This window comes from Ischnura elegans, chromosome 4 (genome assembly GCF_921293095.1).
Source record: "Ischnura elegans chromosome 4, ioIscEleg1.1, whole genome shotgun sequence".
In the NCBI taxonomy this organism is placed as follows: Eukaryota; Metazoa; Arthropoda; class Insecta; order Odonata; family Coenagrionidae; genus Ischnura; species Ischnura elegans.
The window spans coordinates 39,973,898-39,990,809 of NC_060249.1; the positions used below are offsets into that span (position 1 = coordinate 39,973,898).

General features: G+C 34.2%; 1 protein-coding gene across 1 annotated transcript in view; it reads left to right on the plus strand.

Moving 5' to 3' along the window:
- Positions 1–16,912, plus strand: part of LOC124158120 (potassium voltage-gated channel subfamily H member 2) — a 404,742-nt gene that overhangs the window by 341,248 nt on the left and 46,582 nt on the right. Inside the window, exons 6-15 of the mRNA XM_046533302.1 lie at positions 1,708–1,942; positions 5,142–5,323; positions 7,502–7,671; positions 9,567–9,687; positions 9,995–10,115; positions 10,323–10,483; positions 10,774–10,922; positions 11,398–11,540; positions 14,489–14,682; positions 15,756–16,147. Of these exons, the coding sequence (XP_046389258.1) occupies positions 1,708–1,942; positions 5,142–5,323; positions 7,502–7,671; positions 9,567–9,687; positions 9,995–10,115; positions 10,323–10,483; positions 10,774–10,922; positions 11,398–11,540; positions 14,489–14,682; positions 15,756–16,147 (1,868 nt within the window). The remainder of the gene's footprint in view (positions 1–1,707; positions 1,943–5,141; positions 5,324–7,501; positions 7,672–9,566; positions 9,688–9,994; positions 10,116–10,322; positions 10,484–10,773; positions 10,923–11,397; positions 11,541–14,488; positions 14,683–15,755; positions 16,148–16,912) is intronic.

Consider the following 16,912-nt stretch of genomic DNA (forward strand, 5'->3'; position numbering starts at 1 on the left):
GTAAAGGAATAAATTCTTGAATTTTCAATTTCGTTGGTCTAATTTTTCAATGTCAAATGTTTGCATTACCTCTTACTTTCACTACCATCAAAAGTGAAAAAAATAATTTTAAATGTGCTGGATTTGATTTGGAGAGCCAATTTCATACTCATGTTAGCTATTTTGCATTTCCGCCTACTTCATTCAAAATTACTCGTTTGGTCATAAAATACTGGCACGATTCCGAAAGGATAGGAGGAGTATGTAAAAGCTCTAGCATGAAGACTTTAGTAAAATTCGAGCATTACGCTGCAGAAAGCTAAATTCATTTAAGTGTACGTACTAGGATTCTTTTTCAACACTTTGAATGAAGCCGTAGACTCGCTTCACGATTAGATCACCTAAAATTAACAATAAAACGCAGTTTTCGTACTTTTTTTGAATAAGGATGAATTCTTACTGGGCAACTGCCACCCCTAATTTTGTGCCTCCATCGTTTTGCTCTATCCCAGTTTCATTAGCCTGCATGTGATAAAAATTTTAAATAAAATGTCAATAATAACGCCTGTGACCCTTTAAATAAAATAAAAAATGGCCTTGGAGCGGTAGAATCGTTATGATTTGGCGTTCAGAAAGAGACCAGTTTAGGCTTGATGTCACAAAAAATTACGCGTCTGTTAAATAAAGCTTTATCATGAACATTTGAAAAATCAGAGACTCATTTTTACCATTAGACTCTTTTTTAGTTAATATTGAGGTTTTAAATTGTTTATCCCGGCACGATTACATTCGATATGGTCTTAATTCCCACCCGTTAATTCTTCGCGATCAATATTCATGCCACAGCAAAAAGGGTCATCACGCCTTCCAGCTTGTTATCATTTATTCTAAATATTTCGCAGAAAATAATTTTTCGGCATTTTTATTCCATGCATATGAGATCTTCGAGGTGACAAACGATGTTTTAGAAATATGGGAATCCTCTCACCTAAAACTTTACTGTATGATTGTTAACCGAGGTTTATCATGCTTTTCGCCTACATTTTAGAGTGAGAATGAAGTCATTTCATCGCTTCGTGATAAAAACTCAAGCAAGAAGATTTTTCCGTCTGAATCTTCCCTAATAGTTTACTTTTTGGTCGTCAAAGTGATGCTATGTTGGCTGTCTTTGGCAAAGCACATCTTTGTAATCGATAATTTTTTATAAGCGATTTATTTATAAATCTGCAATACTTTATTTCATGCACTGGTTTTTATTTTTACTTGAATGAATATTATCACCTTCCCGAATAATTTGCGTACGATTGGTGTTTACTTTTTCTTCCTAAATATCTAAATACCTTGGTGCTATTAAGTTTGAGAAACAGAAATAATATATCCTTTTATATCCGGATATTTCTACAGAGTGTAATCCTGTTGCTGAATTTAACCCATGTTAATAATTACATAGATATATTAGCACTATAATTTATTATTTCTTGAAAACCACCCAATGCTATGGAGGCGATAACTGAATATATATCACTGCTCCCCGTATGGCTTTCATTTTTTATAATTTACAAATAAAATCCAATGCATATCATTTATAATATAATATTTTGAATACTAATTATATCACTAATTTTAAATTAAAACAAGAATCGTATAAACAATAATATACCCTATTACATGAAGTTGTAAAGTTTCTATAATTTAAAAAATTCTCACATAATCCTTCATTCATTTCAGGTTCTATCCCTTGGAGCCGATGTCCTCCCTGAGTACAAGTTACAATCACCTCGAATTCACAAATGGACCATCCTCCACTACTCCCCCTTCAAAGCTGTCTGGGATTGGATCATATTACTGCTTGTCATGTACACAGCAATCGTCACGCCGTATGTGGCAGCCTTTCTGCTCGGAGAAGCAGACTTCAATAGCCCCAAATCTAATGATGATCCGATTGTCATCATCGACCTCATCGGTAAGTTATATCGAATAGTTTGAAACAGAGACCGTCTGAAAAAAATTCTTTAATCTTGTTGCCTCTTTGTATGTGATGTTGTTACATTCCTTCATACAAGATGTGTACACATTCAATGCTAAGTGCATATTCTATAATGGAGATATAACCCATAAAATTATCAATTAATTGTTTAATATTTCATAGTAATGCCAAAAATAGTTCTTCTCTCTAGAGAACCGCTTTTCCTACCTTTCAATTTTCTGTCCTCTTCCGAAATGTTGGCCTTTGATTTCAAAGAATGCAATATACGTGTGTTCATAATATGAAATATGATGTGGTTGTGTAGTTATTTAGATCTGATAGATAATTACAAATTGAATGGTAAATGTGGAAACAATATCACGGTCAAACCTCCTTTTATAATTTGAGAAAAGTTTTTAAAAAGCTACTAACCGAAGTTCTATTTACTCATATAATTTTACCATGATTACAAATGTTTTGAAACTAATATTTCAAAAATTAAAAATTACTCCTACAGGATATTAGGTTTTTTCTCCTATATTTTTTTCATCGAGATTATTTATGTCCAAGTTGTTATTAATTGCAATGTTAAAGCTGGATATGCATCGTAGTTCATTTTAATCGAGTTCAGTTTCGATAATTTTCTCTGTTTCTATTATTGTAAAGCCCACGTTCATCCGTGAAATATACTGATTTGTAGCTGACGATATGACATCATTTGAATAATGATTTCATAACTTTATGCTAAAATACCTCCTTGGTTGAAAATGATGAGCCAATATTTTATCCTGGTGTAATTTAGAGTTTTTGAGGGGAGATAAGTCGGCTGAAAGCTCAAGTGCCCAGACTCGCGTAATTCAAAAATAAACGCTCAACTAATAGCTTATAAATTTTTCCATGCTCTTAGCTGGCTTTTATTCCGATTCATCCACATTCTCAATTCTTTAACTTAATTATTAAGATGTTTTAGCCTTCGTTATCAGTACCTGAAAATTTCTTAATTCGATTTACCCTGTCCGTATTTTTTGAGTTTTACAAATTGGCTTCAGCGATCTAATACAATCTGACCTAATGGTTTTCCGGATAAAGTAGTGCCATCACAGGACTAAATAATAATAGCTGAAATTTTAAGGTAAATTTCTTTAGAATTAAAGCTCAAATATCTCTATAAATATTCTCTTTTTTCGGGAGGAAAAGAAGAGAGCTCCAACATCTATAAATGGCTGATTTTTCTCCGCAGTAAAATATGTCGAACGCCGTCAGCCTCGCGTGTTCAAACTTGCGTGTAGTTACACGCAGCGAAATTTTGATACCTAAAGGAAATGTGAGAAAATTTTTACGCCGAGGCGTACATCAGGAGGCCAGATTGTGACAGAATCATTTTTTATGTCATTTTTCGTTTCAGAGGAAATAAAATCACAGATATTGTCTTCTCGTGGTCGTAAGGACTGGATGGATGTTTTTAAATTTAGAATTCCATATCACGCAAGCTATGCACCACCGGTTGGAGTTGATTGACGAGACCACTAATGGCGTATTGATTTGCTTCTTAATTCTCTAATGTATTAACCCGAAGACTATTATATATATGTATCATTTGAGTATGTTTCTCACTGACCGTAGTCCTAAATTCCTGTAAGGGAATATTAAAGCTTTCTAATATAATTACGAACGTATATGGAAGTCTCATTGACTGTCATGAGAGAAAAATTTCATCTGGACCAAGATTGAACCATGACTTCCTCACCAATATATTTTTATTTATCGATAAATTATTCTTCTCGCAGACAACACCATTAATTTTGGTGGAAAGAACCATAAAATTTTGTTTTGTCAGAGAAATCGCGTCGCCTTTCAATGGCATTGCGATTATTTCTCCTATTTCCATTCATTTCAATTCCTAAACATGTCTTCATTTGCTATTCTCTAAATCCCAACCCAGATGTTCTTGACAATTATTTAATCCCACTTAGCTAGTGGTCGGCAAAGGAAAATATTAGTGATTTTACTCACAGTTCGGGTAATTATTTTTTCGTGACCATTGATATGGAATATATGGTGACCAAATTAGGTTAAAGAATTGAAATAAAAATATTAAAGTACTGGGGACATCTTGGAAATAAACGAAACTTTGATGAGAATGATGCATTTCTGAATATTATCGATAATAGCATGGGTGTGTACCAAAAAAATTATCGTAGTAAGAGTGACTATTCATTTTACTATTTATTGACAACTTACAGCAATAAAATTATTTAAGACTCATTGTAGGTCGGTATCTCGTTAATAGAACCCTATTCAAGGAAACTATTGCATCCTATCCTAACCTGTAGGATACCTTTCTGATCATAAGGCCCGCTTGAGAAATTAATAGTTAGGAGAAAAGTCAATAGAGGGCATTTCAGCAAAACAACATGACAGCATAGCAACGAAAACCTGCTCTTTAACGTGAAGCATGCGATTTGAAAGTGTTTTCGGTACTCATTCCGGGTCTTTAACGTTATTTATCGCATTATATGTCCTGAATTAATCATATGTCCAGGGGAAAAGTATCGATGTTGTTATTTTGCTTACTTACATGTGAGTTACCCTTTTTTTCGTGATTAGTAAGGTCTTCTAGACTATCGAGATGCAGGTTGACACAAGGTATTGGAAACATTTTATCTATAAAAAATATTTCATTAAATTTTGCGTATATTTCTTTATAGTTAGTAACTTAAGCCTAAACGGAAAATTTCTTTTGCTGTTTACTTACGTTTTAGTATTGTGTGTTTTTCGCCAATGTTGATGGGAAGCATTGTTTTCCTCATCCCTATTCACGTCGTTTCGAATGGTTTTTGTTAAAGTTGTTGCATAATGCTGCCGACTTTCAATTCGTTTCTGTAAACCTTTTTACTAATGAAATTTATCGACTATCCTCCAACATTGTGTTTAACCCTTGGATAGTAGTTCATAATGGTTTTCAGTTAGATACCATTCGTTATCAATATATTTCACATTGATTTATATTCTTAACTCCTTTTTTATGTATTTCATGACACATCTACTTCACATTGATGCTGCATCTGTGCTTCTCCTATGATGGATACCTCGTGTGCATCGGATTTGTGGAAATACTTTCGCCTGCACTAAAAATTCATGTGCTGCAATTTGAAATGTGCTGTGATATGTGTTTTTGTGGTGTTTGAATAATCAGTGGACGTGACCTTTGTGGTTGATATCCTAATAAACTTCCGGACAACATACGTGAACAGCAATGATGAAGTTGTGTCCCATCCAGGAAAAATAGCCGTCCACTACCTCCGCGGGTGGTTTGTCATTGATCTGGTAGCAGCCATCCCTTTTGACCTCCTACTCTTTGGTTCTGACACTGACGAGGTAGGCATAAAATCAAGCACCTTATTTAGGGGACACACCAGTGATGCCCTTTTGATGGCACTTGGCTAGCTGGGATGGCACCAATTTATATCTCTCATGGTATAAGTACAGTAGAAAAAATAGATGGCATCCATGATGTTGAATTATAACAAAAATAATTAGTAATGCATACTTAATTCCATCCAAGTATGAGTGGTGGTTTTGATATTACTGCCTCGAGCTCTTGGTTTGATGCTAATAGTAGTGCATACGCAACAGTTTCCATCACTCAGTCAAAAACTTTCTTATTTATCAATTTTTTTATTGCCAAGATTAATTCTCATTTTGTGCTTCACATGAATTAATATATCATATTTTATGAGATGTTACTTGATTGATGAGTAATAACTTGTAATTACCAAATAATGATTCAAAATTCATTGCTCTGAGAGAATTAAAAATAACACTATAAATCCTTTTCATTATTGTAAAGTAAATTTTATATGAAAATTGATATGATATTGAACATAATTTATGTCTCTCTCTCGCTCACTATTTTGAATTTAAATTGTAGTTTTGTAGCTCAATAGTCTTTGCTATTATTGGTGTTTTCAAATATTGATTTCTTTCTAAATACATATCTATGTTAGTGTACTCCCACGTTGTTTCAGAATTGGTAAAACAGTAAACAAGGCAATAAACTGAATGTTTTCCTGCATGTAAAAGTTAAAGTATTACTGCATTTAAAGGCAATTAGTAGTATACTTACCTACCTTGTATTATTCTCTATAAGGTGCCTGTCTATTTTTGTGATTACGTAAATCTCCTCCAGTCTTCCTTGTATGCACACTACTATTATTTTCTAGTTCTTGATCTTGGTGTCAATGCCATCCCAATGAGGTTTAGGTCTCAAGAGTATTTTTCTGAAAAACAGTGCTACCATTGGTTTAATTCTATGCTATCATAAATTTTCTTCTGGAATGTATGTTGCTGCAGCGGTCCTTGACGAAAGAGTTCATTCATGACTTGGATAGAATGCAATGCTAAATCTTATTCCTCTCAATGCTACTTTTCAAAGTGAATCATTGTTGAGGAAACGGATTCAAGCCATCCAACCATTTTAAATGAGGGTGATTATTAGTAAGAAGAGTGTTAAATTCTCTGTATATCCCTCTATCACTATGGAGTATGGCAAGTAGAGTAATGAAGTATATTGGAATGAAACCTGGCATCCGATGGAACAAAATTAATCTAACATTGCCCTTATCACATATTTTATGAGATATATCTAGATATGTATAAAATAAAAGATAGAAGTGGATTTAATGACTCATAGAATCAACATGTCATTAACTTTCAAGTCTTTGATTTCAGGGCATTGAAAGTGAAGATTACATATTATGGAATAATGATTTAATGATGTATGAATACTTTTGTGTAAAGGAGCATAATCCCACATTGCTGCTGGGTGTGAAAAAATTGTATGAAAACAATTAGTATTTCCATGGACTACTTAATTGTTAAGGTGTGGATAAAGCATTGTATGGAAACTGAGATCAAAGCTTTACTGAAAGTCATCGTGGACTATTATGGAGTATCCATGTATTTTTATTATCAGATTGGCTTTCCCTCTCTATTACTTGGGGTAGTCAGTGCTCTACTGAACTGGAAAACATGGAGTCCTCCTCACCTATTCCAACTAGTTTTAATTCACTGCAACCAGTTGCTCTAATTTTAAAAAATTTCATTAGGCTCTGGACAAATTGTTTTGGTCGAGTTTATTGAGTCTGATTTGTTAGTAAGGGAAGTCATCTGAATGCCAAAGCTTTTCATAAAAGAGCTCGGAGGAAGATGGTTGGTTGGTTGGTCTGATCCAGATGTTTCGTGCTGTAAATTTATTAATTTTTTGCTGATCATATCTTTGAAATGTTTGTGATTATTATTCAATTTCTTTGGTAATGGAATGTGATATATGTATAGTGGAAATTACAGGTTTTTTGAGACTCTAAACCTCATTGAGTATTTCCAAGTAATATTAAAAGGTGCATCTTAGGCTTGTCCCTTTATCTATGTCGTGTCTCACTTCCAAGTATTGGATGTTGTTGCATGACTGGTTGATGTCTTGTGGCTGCATTAATGCCACCAATGTGATCCTCCTGATATTTCTTGAGTACTTTTTCCCCTCCGCATGCAATGCGGATCGGGGATACGCAGACAACCACTTTGATTGGGCTGCTCAAAGCAGCACGGTTGCTGAGGCTGGTAAGAGTTGCTAGGAAGATCGACAGATATTCGGAATATGGTGCTGCTGTACTTCTTCTCCTCATGGCTACCTTTGCTCTCATAGCACACTGGCTTGCCTGCATATGGTTAGTAATAATCATACTGTTAAAATATCTAATCATACGGTTTTTACTATTTATAGCATATAGATTAATCTAATTTAGGAATTGCACTTTAAATCTAAAATTAGATATGCTCTTCGTGGAAGTTAAAATTTAGATTCTGTATTTAATGTACATTTTAAAAAGGGTTACAATGCTTAAAATGTTATGTCACTTTTGATTTAAAGGTTAATTACGTATACTTTTCTTCATCAAAATATATTTGGCTATTTTATTTTTATTCAACTCTCCCAATCTTTAATATGTACATGCCATTGTGATGAAAAATGGTTTCTGAAATGCTTGCAGTGCTTTTAACTTTAAGATACTTCAAAAGGCAGAAATAGAAATAATATTTTCATTAGCTATGTTCATCAATATTGCGATAAAAATAGGATTAGCGGTGAAAAATTCCTTGTCATGAAAATCATTCTAAGAGATGGGTTGATAATAGAGAATTTATAGTTTGATAATTGTTTATCCCTTAGTGATTTAAATGCTATTTGAGGGTTGCAGTAGGTTTCTCACTAGCATGAGATTAATTTCTCCTACTGGTAAAATTGCTGCATCTACAAGTTTTAAGTACGTATTGTATATAAATCAGGAAAATTCATTGATAATGTTATCACAGTGAGTTGAATTAAGTAAATCCTTTTAAACATTGCCATGATTTCATACCGGCATGGCCATTACTCAGCTCCTGGTTTGAAAGACCATACGGTTTGAAGCTTGTGTCTCTTTGTGTCAGTGTGATCAACTATCATTCCTCTCAGTATATTTTAGTCCAAAGCATATGCGACTGAGAAAGTGCTAATGTAGTGCCTAGTGACATTGTCATTCACGGTGACGTCTCTATTAAGGGACACCTAAATAACCTTACTTATTGAAGTATTACAGAATTCTATGTAAATGTATACAATTATTACAGAATTCTGTTCCGATTCATTTTAACTCAACATCACTGCAAAATTAGTATCAGCCAAAATAAACTTCTTATATTTACTTGACATTTGTTTTTGAAGTGTTCACTGTACTTAACATGCAGAATAAGATGGTTTCAAAAGTTAGGTGTTCAGTTTTAATGGGTACTGTTAAGTTTTCAATAAATATCTCCTACCTAACTTTGCTGCAATGAAGAGCTTTTGTTAACCTAGCATTGGTATCCTGATCATTTAGAAGCAGAAGCAATAAAATTTTATGCAATGAAAGGATTTTAGGAACTAACTCTGATATGAATTCTTGTCAGAAAAGTCTCTGAAGTTAAACTTCTCTAAGTATCAATGTACTGACGTAATTAACAATTGTATTCTATATATATAGAAATTTATACCTGTTTTAATATCCTTCTATAAATGGCAGTTAATGAAATCATATTGACAGCATACATATAGCCTCCATATTATATTTCCCTTGGCCAATTGTTCAAAATACATAACTTAAGTTTGCCTGTTACGAATATGTAATTCAAATATTTTAATATTGATGCTATCACACATATGATGGCTTTTTTATTATTCTGTTACTACTGTTAAAAATTTGGAGTACAACATTATCTAACTATTTTCGTTTTAGTGCAGTCATATGCTACCAAATTTACTATTCGTGTGCTAATTTTTTACTCTCTTGAGTATATTAATGGTAAACAGAATGTCTGCTATCAATGCATGTCTAATAAAAGGCCAATAGCCACATCTGTTGCCCTTAAATTTTGGTATTCAGTGCATTATTTTGAAATTGTGGTTCATTTTCTCTGCTACTATTAAAATGGAAGATTACATGGTATTCAAGGTACCCTAATAAGGGGATGAGACTACAAGAGCTTATTTTTTTTTAGAATTTTTAGCAATGATTTGTGACTTATGTTCCTTTTGTTATTTCAGGTATGCAATAGGCAATGCGGAGCGACCCCACTTGAAGAGTAAAGTTGGTTGGTTAGACTTGCTAGCTAATGACACTCACCAGTTTTACTACCCCAATAATACTGGAGGACCTTCCATAAGGGTAAATGTTTGTCTTGATCACTGCTCAGATTGAGACGTTTGGTTGAATTAGTTTTATGTGAAAGATGGATCATACAACTCTCTCTCCCAGTTGTAGGAACCTGTTCTCAATCAACCATTTCATTTATATCTTCAAAACCTATCAATGGTGTTCATTATGGTATCATAAAAACTCCCTTAAATATTGAATTAAGTTTATTCGCCAGTGAAAGACAAAACAAATTTGTTCTTTGCATAGTTTATTATCAAATTTGAGATTAATTGATCTTCACAATTAATTTTTCATGAATTTTTACTTTTTATTTCAGTCAAGATATATCACTGCCCTGTACTTCACCTTCAGCAGCTTAACCTCTGTAGGATTTGGTAATGTGGCTCCAAATACAGATGCTGAAAAAATTTTTACGATATGTGTGATGCTGGTGGGATGTGAGTATATATTTTCCTCTCAATTCATCATATGGATATTGAATGTAATTGTAAAAATAATGTTAATTTTGAAAATTTGGAAGTAAATTATTTTATACAGCATTGCATCATAACTAATATTCATTCTAGTATTCCATGACAATTTTAATGGCATACTAATTAATGAGTCATTTACCGTCTTTTCATCAACTTGTCTCTTATTTACAGCCCTCATGTATGCAAGTATATTTGGAAATGTATCGGCTATCATTCAAAGGTTATACTCTGGAACAGCAAGGTATCACACACAAATGTTGAGAGTGCGAGAATTTATTAGGTTTCATCAAATTCCAAATCCATTGAGACAACGATTAGAGGAGTATTTCCAGGTAATATGGTTTTTATTTTGTGCATAATGTAGTATTAATAGTGTTCAGTCATATTTATAGCCTTGTAACAACATTCATGATATTTTTTGAGTAGATATGTATAAAATATTACATATTAGGTAATATCTTACTGTAATAAATATAGTAAAGAATAAAAAAATATTAACAACATGTCATCACTTACTTTATACTCACTGGTAAAATAATTTGGTATTAAGCATTTATGTGTTATGAAAGCAACATGTAATATGTTTTTTTGTATATCTTTGATATTTTCTGTTTTCCTGTAGCATGCTTGGACTTACACTAATGGCATCGACATGAATAGTGTGCTGAAAGGCTTCCCTGAGTGCCTTCAGGCAGACATCTGTCTACACCTAAACCGTAACCTTCTTACAAATTGCTCAGCCTTTGATGGGGCCTCTCCAGGGTGCCTAAGGTATAGTTATGATGACTTTGAAATTTATGGAAAGTTAAATAGAAATTGCCTCTAATTTTCATGAGGGTTTTCCATTATGGCAGAGCTTTCTTATCATTAAAGTAATTTTGAAATGTATCTGATTTATAATATAATACTGAAAGATGTATACATCATAACCTCTTTTTATCATTTTCATCACCTTACTGCTAAAGTAAATGAAGGAAAATCGGGGATACATCATTATTCATAATATTTATTGTATGAGTTGTTAATTTTTCATATGTCAAATTGGGACTTCATTCCTCATCACTCTATTAAATTCCAAGGCTCATATGAAAATTTCACAGGTTCCTCCATGGAATGTTTGAGTGTAAAATGTGTAATTATGAAAGAGTTTCATTATTCCTTTTTGGTCCATATTTTCTTTATTTTCATGTACATATTCATGCTGGCTTTGCTGACCATTGTTCTCTCTCCATTCATTTTATTGTAGGGCACTTTCAATGAAGTTCAAGACAACGCATGCTCCTCCCGGTGACACGCTAGTGCACAGAGGGGATGTCCTAACATCCTTGTATTTCATCTCCCGAGGATCAATAGAAATTCTAAAAGATGATATAGTGATGGCTATTCTCGGTAAGCTCAACATTAACTGTCTAATTGTTGTGATAGATATTTTTTAACTGGGAATATTTTTTTTTTTCAAAATTCTCATGTGTCGTATCAGAATCCGTTGGCTATTTTTTTGTAGGTTTGTAGGGAAACCTAATTTATTTTTCTAAGGCTCCTTCGTGTTCTAGATCTACATCCTGATTTTTTTTAGTCTTTCACTCACAGCTTGGAGATAACAGCCAACATGCAGGATGTAAGCTAGACATACAGTAAAACTTCGATTTTACGCACTTTGATTTTACATCAAGTCTCGTTTTTACGCAGCGACACTCAAGTCCGGCCGGAAAGCATAGGGAATTCCAATGGCGAAACTTCGATTTTACATCTTTTCTTGATTTTACGCAGTTTTTCGATTTTGCGCAGCATAACCCCAGCCCCAAAGAGGCCGCTAATCTTGATTTTACGCAGTTGTCTTTCGACTTATTTTGAAAATCCCGACTGGTGCAATATGAAGTTAGGTTATTTATTCGTCTAAATGAGTTGCAAAAATGAATACAAGAACGGTTGAAATGACGTCGCGCTGTTGAGCGTGAAACTGAAAACATCGCGAATCAAATCATTGCTTCCCCCTGCGCCCTCTCATTAATATTTCAGGCTCCTTTACGAACGCGAATATCGCTCTTAGTTAAAATTTGCCGTAGAAGGATATCGAAACCTAAAATATACGGCTATCGCCGTGTATGCGTGATTAAGACAGATTATCGCCGGAGATATTAACATTATCACCTTTCGTTTATTATTCGACTTATTGATCGACGCTGTTTATAACATACGAGTATTTATTGTAATTACAGTAGATGGTCGTTAATCCGGAATTATGAACTACGGAATATCTATCCCTAACGGAAGGTTTTCTAGAATTTTGCGAACGCTATGTTTTCCTTCGCCCCAGCGAAATGTAACGGCGAAATGAGCCGTTAAAAATCCTCCCGTGCCAAAATTTTGGCTTCCAAGGTGATCCAAAAAAGATAGTCGTACTTCTAGCATGGACGTAAGTCGATGGTGATTCAACACGATGGTAAAAGCAGCATACTTTGTCTCATTCAGCGGGCTAACCCCACATCTGCGGGACGAATGGAGGTGAGGGAAAGTTGATTGCGCGGCGCGCTTATTAGAGCCGATTCAACTTGTATCTCATTTTCAGTGGGTTTAAATAAAACATGGTTGGAACTTGAATAGCTATTAGCTTAACTCCGTTAGGTGGGAAGCGTTTATTTATAACGGAACGGGAGTTAATGCCCTCGGAGAATAACTCGCGTCGTCAATCGTCTTGCAATCATTGAAGTCAAATCAAGACGTGAGTGATAAGGCAGTCCCTTTAAACTCAGGAATGGCTTAGTACCATTAAATCGAAATACAAAAAGTGTCCGGTGTTGTTATCAGCTTGAGAAGCAAAATATTACGAAGATTATTTGAAGCAAAATATGAATCACAAGGCTTGTGAGTCGAAGGTTCCGGCGCTGAATTCGCGGAAGAATGCCGACAGAGAAGCTATGCCCGGTAGATTCTATCTACTAATGCTAAATTTTCATGGGAAAATGCTTATTTAATGCGTAAAAATTATATTGAAGGAAGATTGTTCCGGACTATTAATACTTCTTTTAGTCATCACTGGCGGCATGACGGTAGTTGCGCGGTTATTTAAATAGCTCACTTTAAAAACGTGATCTAAACCACGGAAAAATCTGAATTTCCGAATATCCCAGGTCCCATGTGCTCCGTATTATCTATGGTATGCTATTTGGAAGGAGGTAACTGACAGCTGGGGTCATTAGCGCCATGAAGTAAGGGCTGGAGGGATAGGAACCCTATATTGGCATTAGCCAGGTTGTAATGATAGGCCTTAAAGGGACGAGGGCTTAACGCCCCATCTGCTGGACAGAGAGGTGCACTGGAAGTGCCCTCCACATTACACTCAAGTAGGGATAGGGCCATCTCTGATAAGTTTCTGCTACTGCCAGGACTTGAACCCAAGCCCACAGGGTGTAAAGCCTTTGTGATGTATTAGCAAAATTTTGCTCCCTGTTAATGGATGACTATCCTCAGATATCTCATTTCTTCAATCTCCAATCTTTGTTTGTCTGCAGATGGTTAAACGGATTTCCTGCAAACTGCTTTTAATGAGAATATTTTCGAAAATTAGCTTCTCTGCAAGCATTTAGTATCACCATTTCGACATTTCTCCTGGGTAACAGAAGTAATCTTAGTGCCAATTCAACCATGCTATTCAACCATGGGAAACATTGTTCAGGAATGCAACGTTGTTTCTCTCGAGGTAACACATCATCTGTGGTGTTGCTTGTGAGTAAATAAGATTATTAGGCTTCATTTTATAGTGTCCAAATGAGTAATTGAATCCAGGAAACATATATCTGATGCGATTGAAAAGGATTTCATGCTCTATTACCGTAAAGTCTCACATATGAGACTTTTTCTAGATCTGGTTCTGGCTCAAATCAGAACTATACAAAAGTGTATGACTAAGGGTTCTAAAAATAATGAGCAAGAGTTATCCTGAAAACTATACTTCTCCTCAATACCAACTCTTGATTTTACACACTTTGATTTTACACAGTGCCCATATTTCGGTCCCTCCAACTGCGTAAAATCAAAGTTTTACTGTATGTATTTTTTTATTATTAAATTTTTAACTGAATATGCAATTAACAGCTTGTAAAAATTCTTAGAGATTTATCATTTTCTGTGTTTATAAAATTATTAATAAGTATCTTCTAAAGTTACTCCTTTTAACTCCTAACTTTTTATGGGCTAAGATTGTGTTCAAACATTAAATCAGTATTATCATTGGCATGAAGTAAGAATTGAATTTATATCCAATGAACACTTCAGTTGTTGTGTGTATATTTTAAAAGTTTTCTTGTGCTCACAAATTTTTGCATACTTTCCTTCAGGTAAGGATGATATTTTTGGAGAAAACCCATGCCTTCATCCAACACTGGGAAAGTCATCATGTAATGTCCGTGCCCTCACCTATTGTGACCTGCACAAGATACATCGGGATGACCTCCTTGATGTACTAGATCTATATCCTGAATTTTTTGAGTCTTTCACTCACAACTTGGAGATAACATTCAACATGCGGGATGTAAGCTAAATATATTTTTTACTATTCAATAGTAAACTCGGTATGCAATGTACAGCTTGTGAGCTCTGTTAGGTAGAGATTCTTATATTTGTAGTAGAATGAATCTTGTTTTGCTTTCAACTTTAGTTGAATGGAGTAGTTCTTTTTGTGAAATCTTTTGATCATGAGAACCCCAATAAAATGAAATGTACATATGATTTATGGATTTTTTTGGCAGTTACAAATTTAAATAGAGTCAAGTTAAAGAAAGAAAACTATTTTTACCCATTTATACTTACCCTGTTTTGAGTCTATTAAAGCTGTCAATAAAGGTGGTTAAACCATGTCAATTAAGATTGATGCCTTTTTAGAAACTGAATAGATGATGCACTAAAAATATTGTACTTTGGATCATCAAATTTTTCAATGTTTGAAAAGTATTTAGTAAAAACTTTAAAATGTTGGATCATTTTGAAATACATAGGTTCAATTTTTTTTGCTTCCCATTATCACATCAGGAGATAATCAAGTTACCATAATTTAAAATTTTTAATAAAATTTCTAAGATTGTTCCTTACAATCCATGTTACCTGTTTTTGAAACCATTATTTGTTTATATTATACTTCATAGACTAATGAACCCTCTTTTTTATATCCTCTCTGTTTGCAACCAGTCTAAGATCAAAAATATTATGTACTTACACATTTTATTTACTCTTAATACATTGACAGAGACCATCCTTGACCAATAAAAGTAATTTTGCATATTTATGTGCATCCATTCTCACTTGAATTTGTCATCTTGTCTTAATTGCACAATTTAAGATCTTTGTAACTTTCTGTTGAAGCAACTGTGTATCAATGATAACTTCATGCTATATTTACACAACTGTATGGGATTTATTAGTTTAATTTTGTTCAGCTCAAATTAAACCGTTTACGTAGCATTAATAATCTCAAGTTTTGATATCTAAGCAGTCTTATCTTTTGATATTTCACTGACCACTGTGGAATCCTGCGTTAATCTTGAATGCCAATCAATGTCTTTTTTGTTTACTAAACTCACATAATTTTCTGCCTTATGTCAATAACAGGAAGAATTGGCTGGAGTTGATCCACGGAACACGCGGCACAAAGCATTCATTTCAGCAGCTGCACGGCGAAGATCAAGCTCACAGGAACAGGATTCAGATGTCCGTCGACAAGCTTATAAACCCCCCAGGAGACGTCATAGGCCTGCGCAGCAGAAAGCATCAACAGGAGCCAATGGGACAACGACTGGTGGTGAGACTGATGGTCCCATTGGAGTGGGAGAGTACTTCTTCAACAACAGCAGTAATGAATATGATGGAGAGGGGGGAAGTGGGAGGGCAGGAGGACAACCGGCAGCCGTGGATACTCACTTACAGTCTCTCAGGCAGCAGCATGTGTTCTTGGATTCACTTGACAGGAGACGGCACGAGTCAAGTGAAGATGGATCAGACTTGTGAGTTCAGTCAATAGTAATTTATGTTGAGCCTTTTCAAAAAGTCCCATCATGAGTGCTTTCAAATGAGAGTTATATCAGATGTACCTTATTCTGTGTATTTTTTTGTTTCGTACTCATTTCAATGAGAAATATTTTTAAAGAAATTATCATAAGGCTAATTCATATCAACTCTTCGAATACTAAAACTAAGCAACCAATATAACATTTGATTTATTTTCAATTGGTCAAGTTTCATAGTGAGGAGTATTATGGACAAAGAAAAGTGATGGCTCTCATAAGATTTCATGAGGAAGGAGCTTTTTCTTGGAAGTCTTAAGCTTCTAAAATATAATCGTGTAACATGTCTTTTGAAGGCCTCAGATAACTGCTCTGCTTGTTTTCGATCCACGATTTCTCGTCTTAAACAATCATATTGCTAAGATTAAGGAAAGAGATTGAATTAGGAAATATCATAAGTGCATTGATACAGATATGCAGTCTGAGAAGAATATTTACAATAGTGATAAATATATAAGCCTTTTTGATGAATTTGAAAGTTGAAATAGGAAGAAAGATAAACTTACATGTTTTTATCTCAGTCTTTTGTTGATTATTTTCATTGGTATTTTGACTTTTGTAAGATGATTCTGATGATGAGGGGCTCTTATGACCTCTACTACTATTGATTAAGAAATGATTCAATTCTAACAAATGTACACACAAAATGCAAATTTCAGAGTCTGGCTTTAGGAATTTAGGGTATTGAATTGTGTAACTAATCCC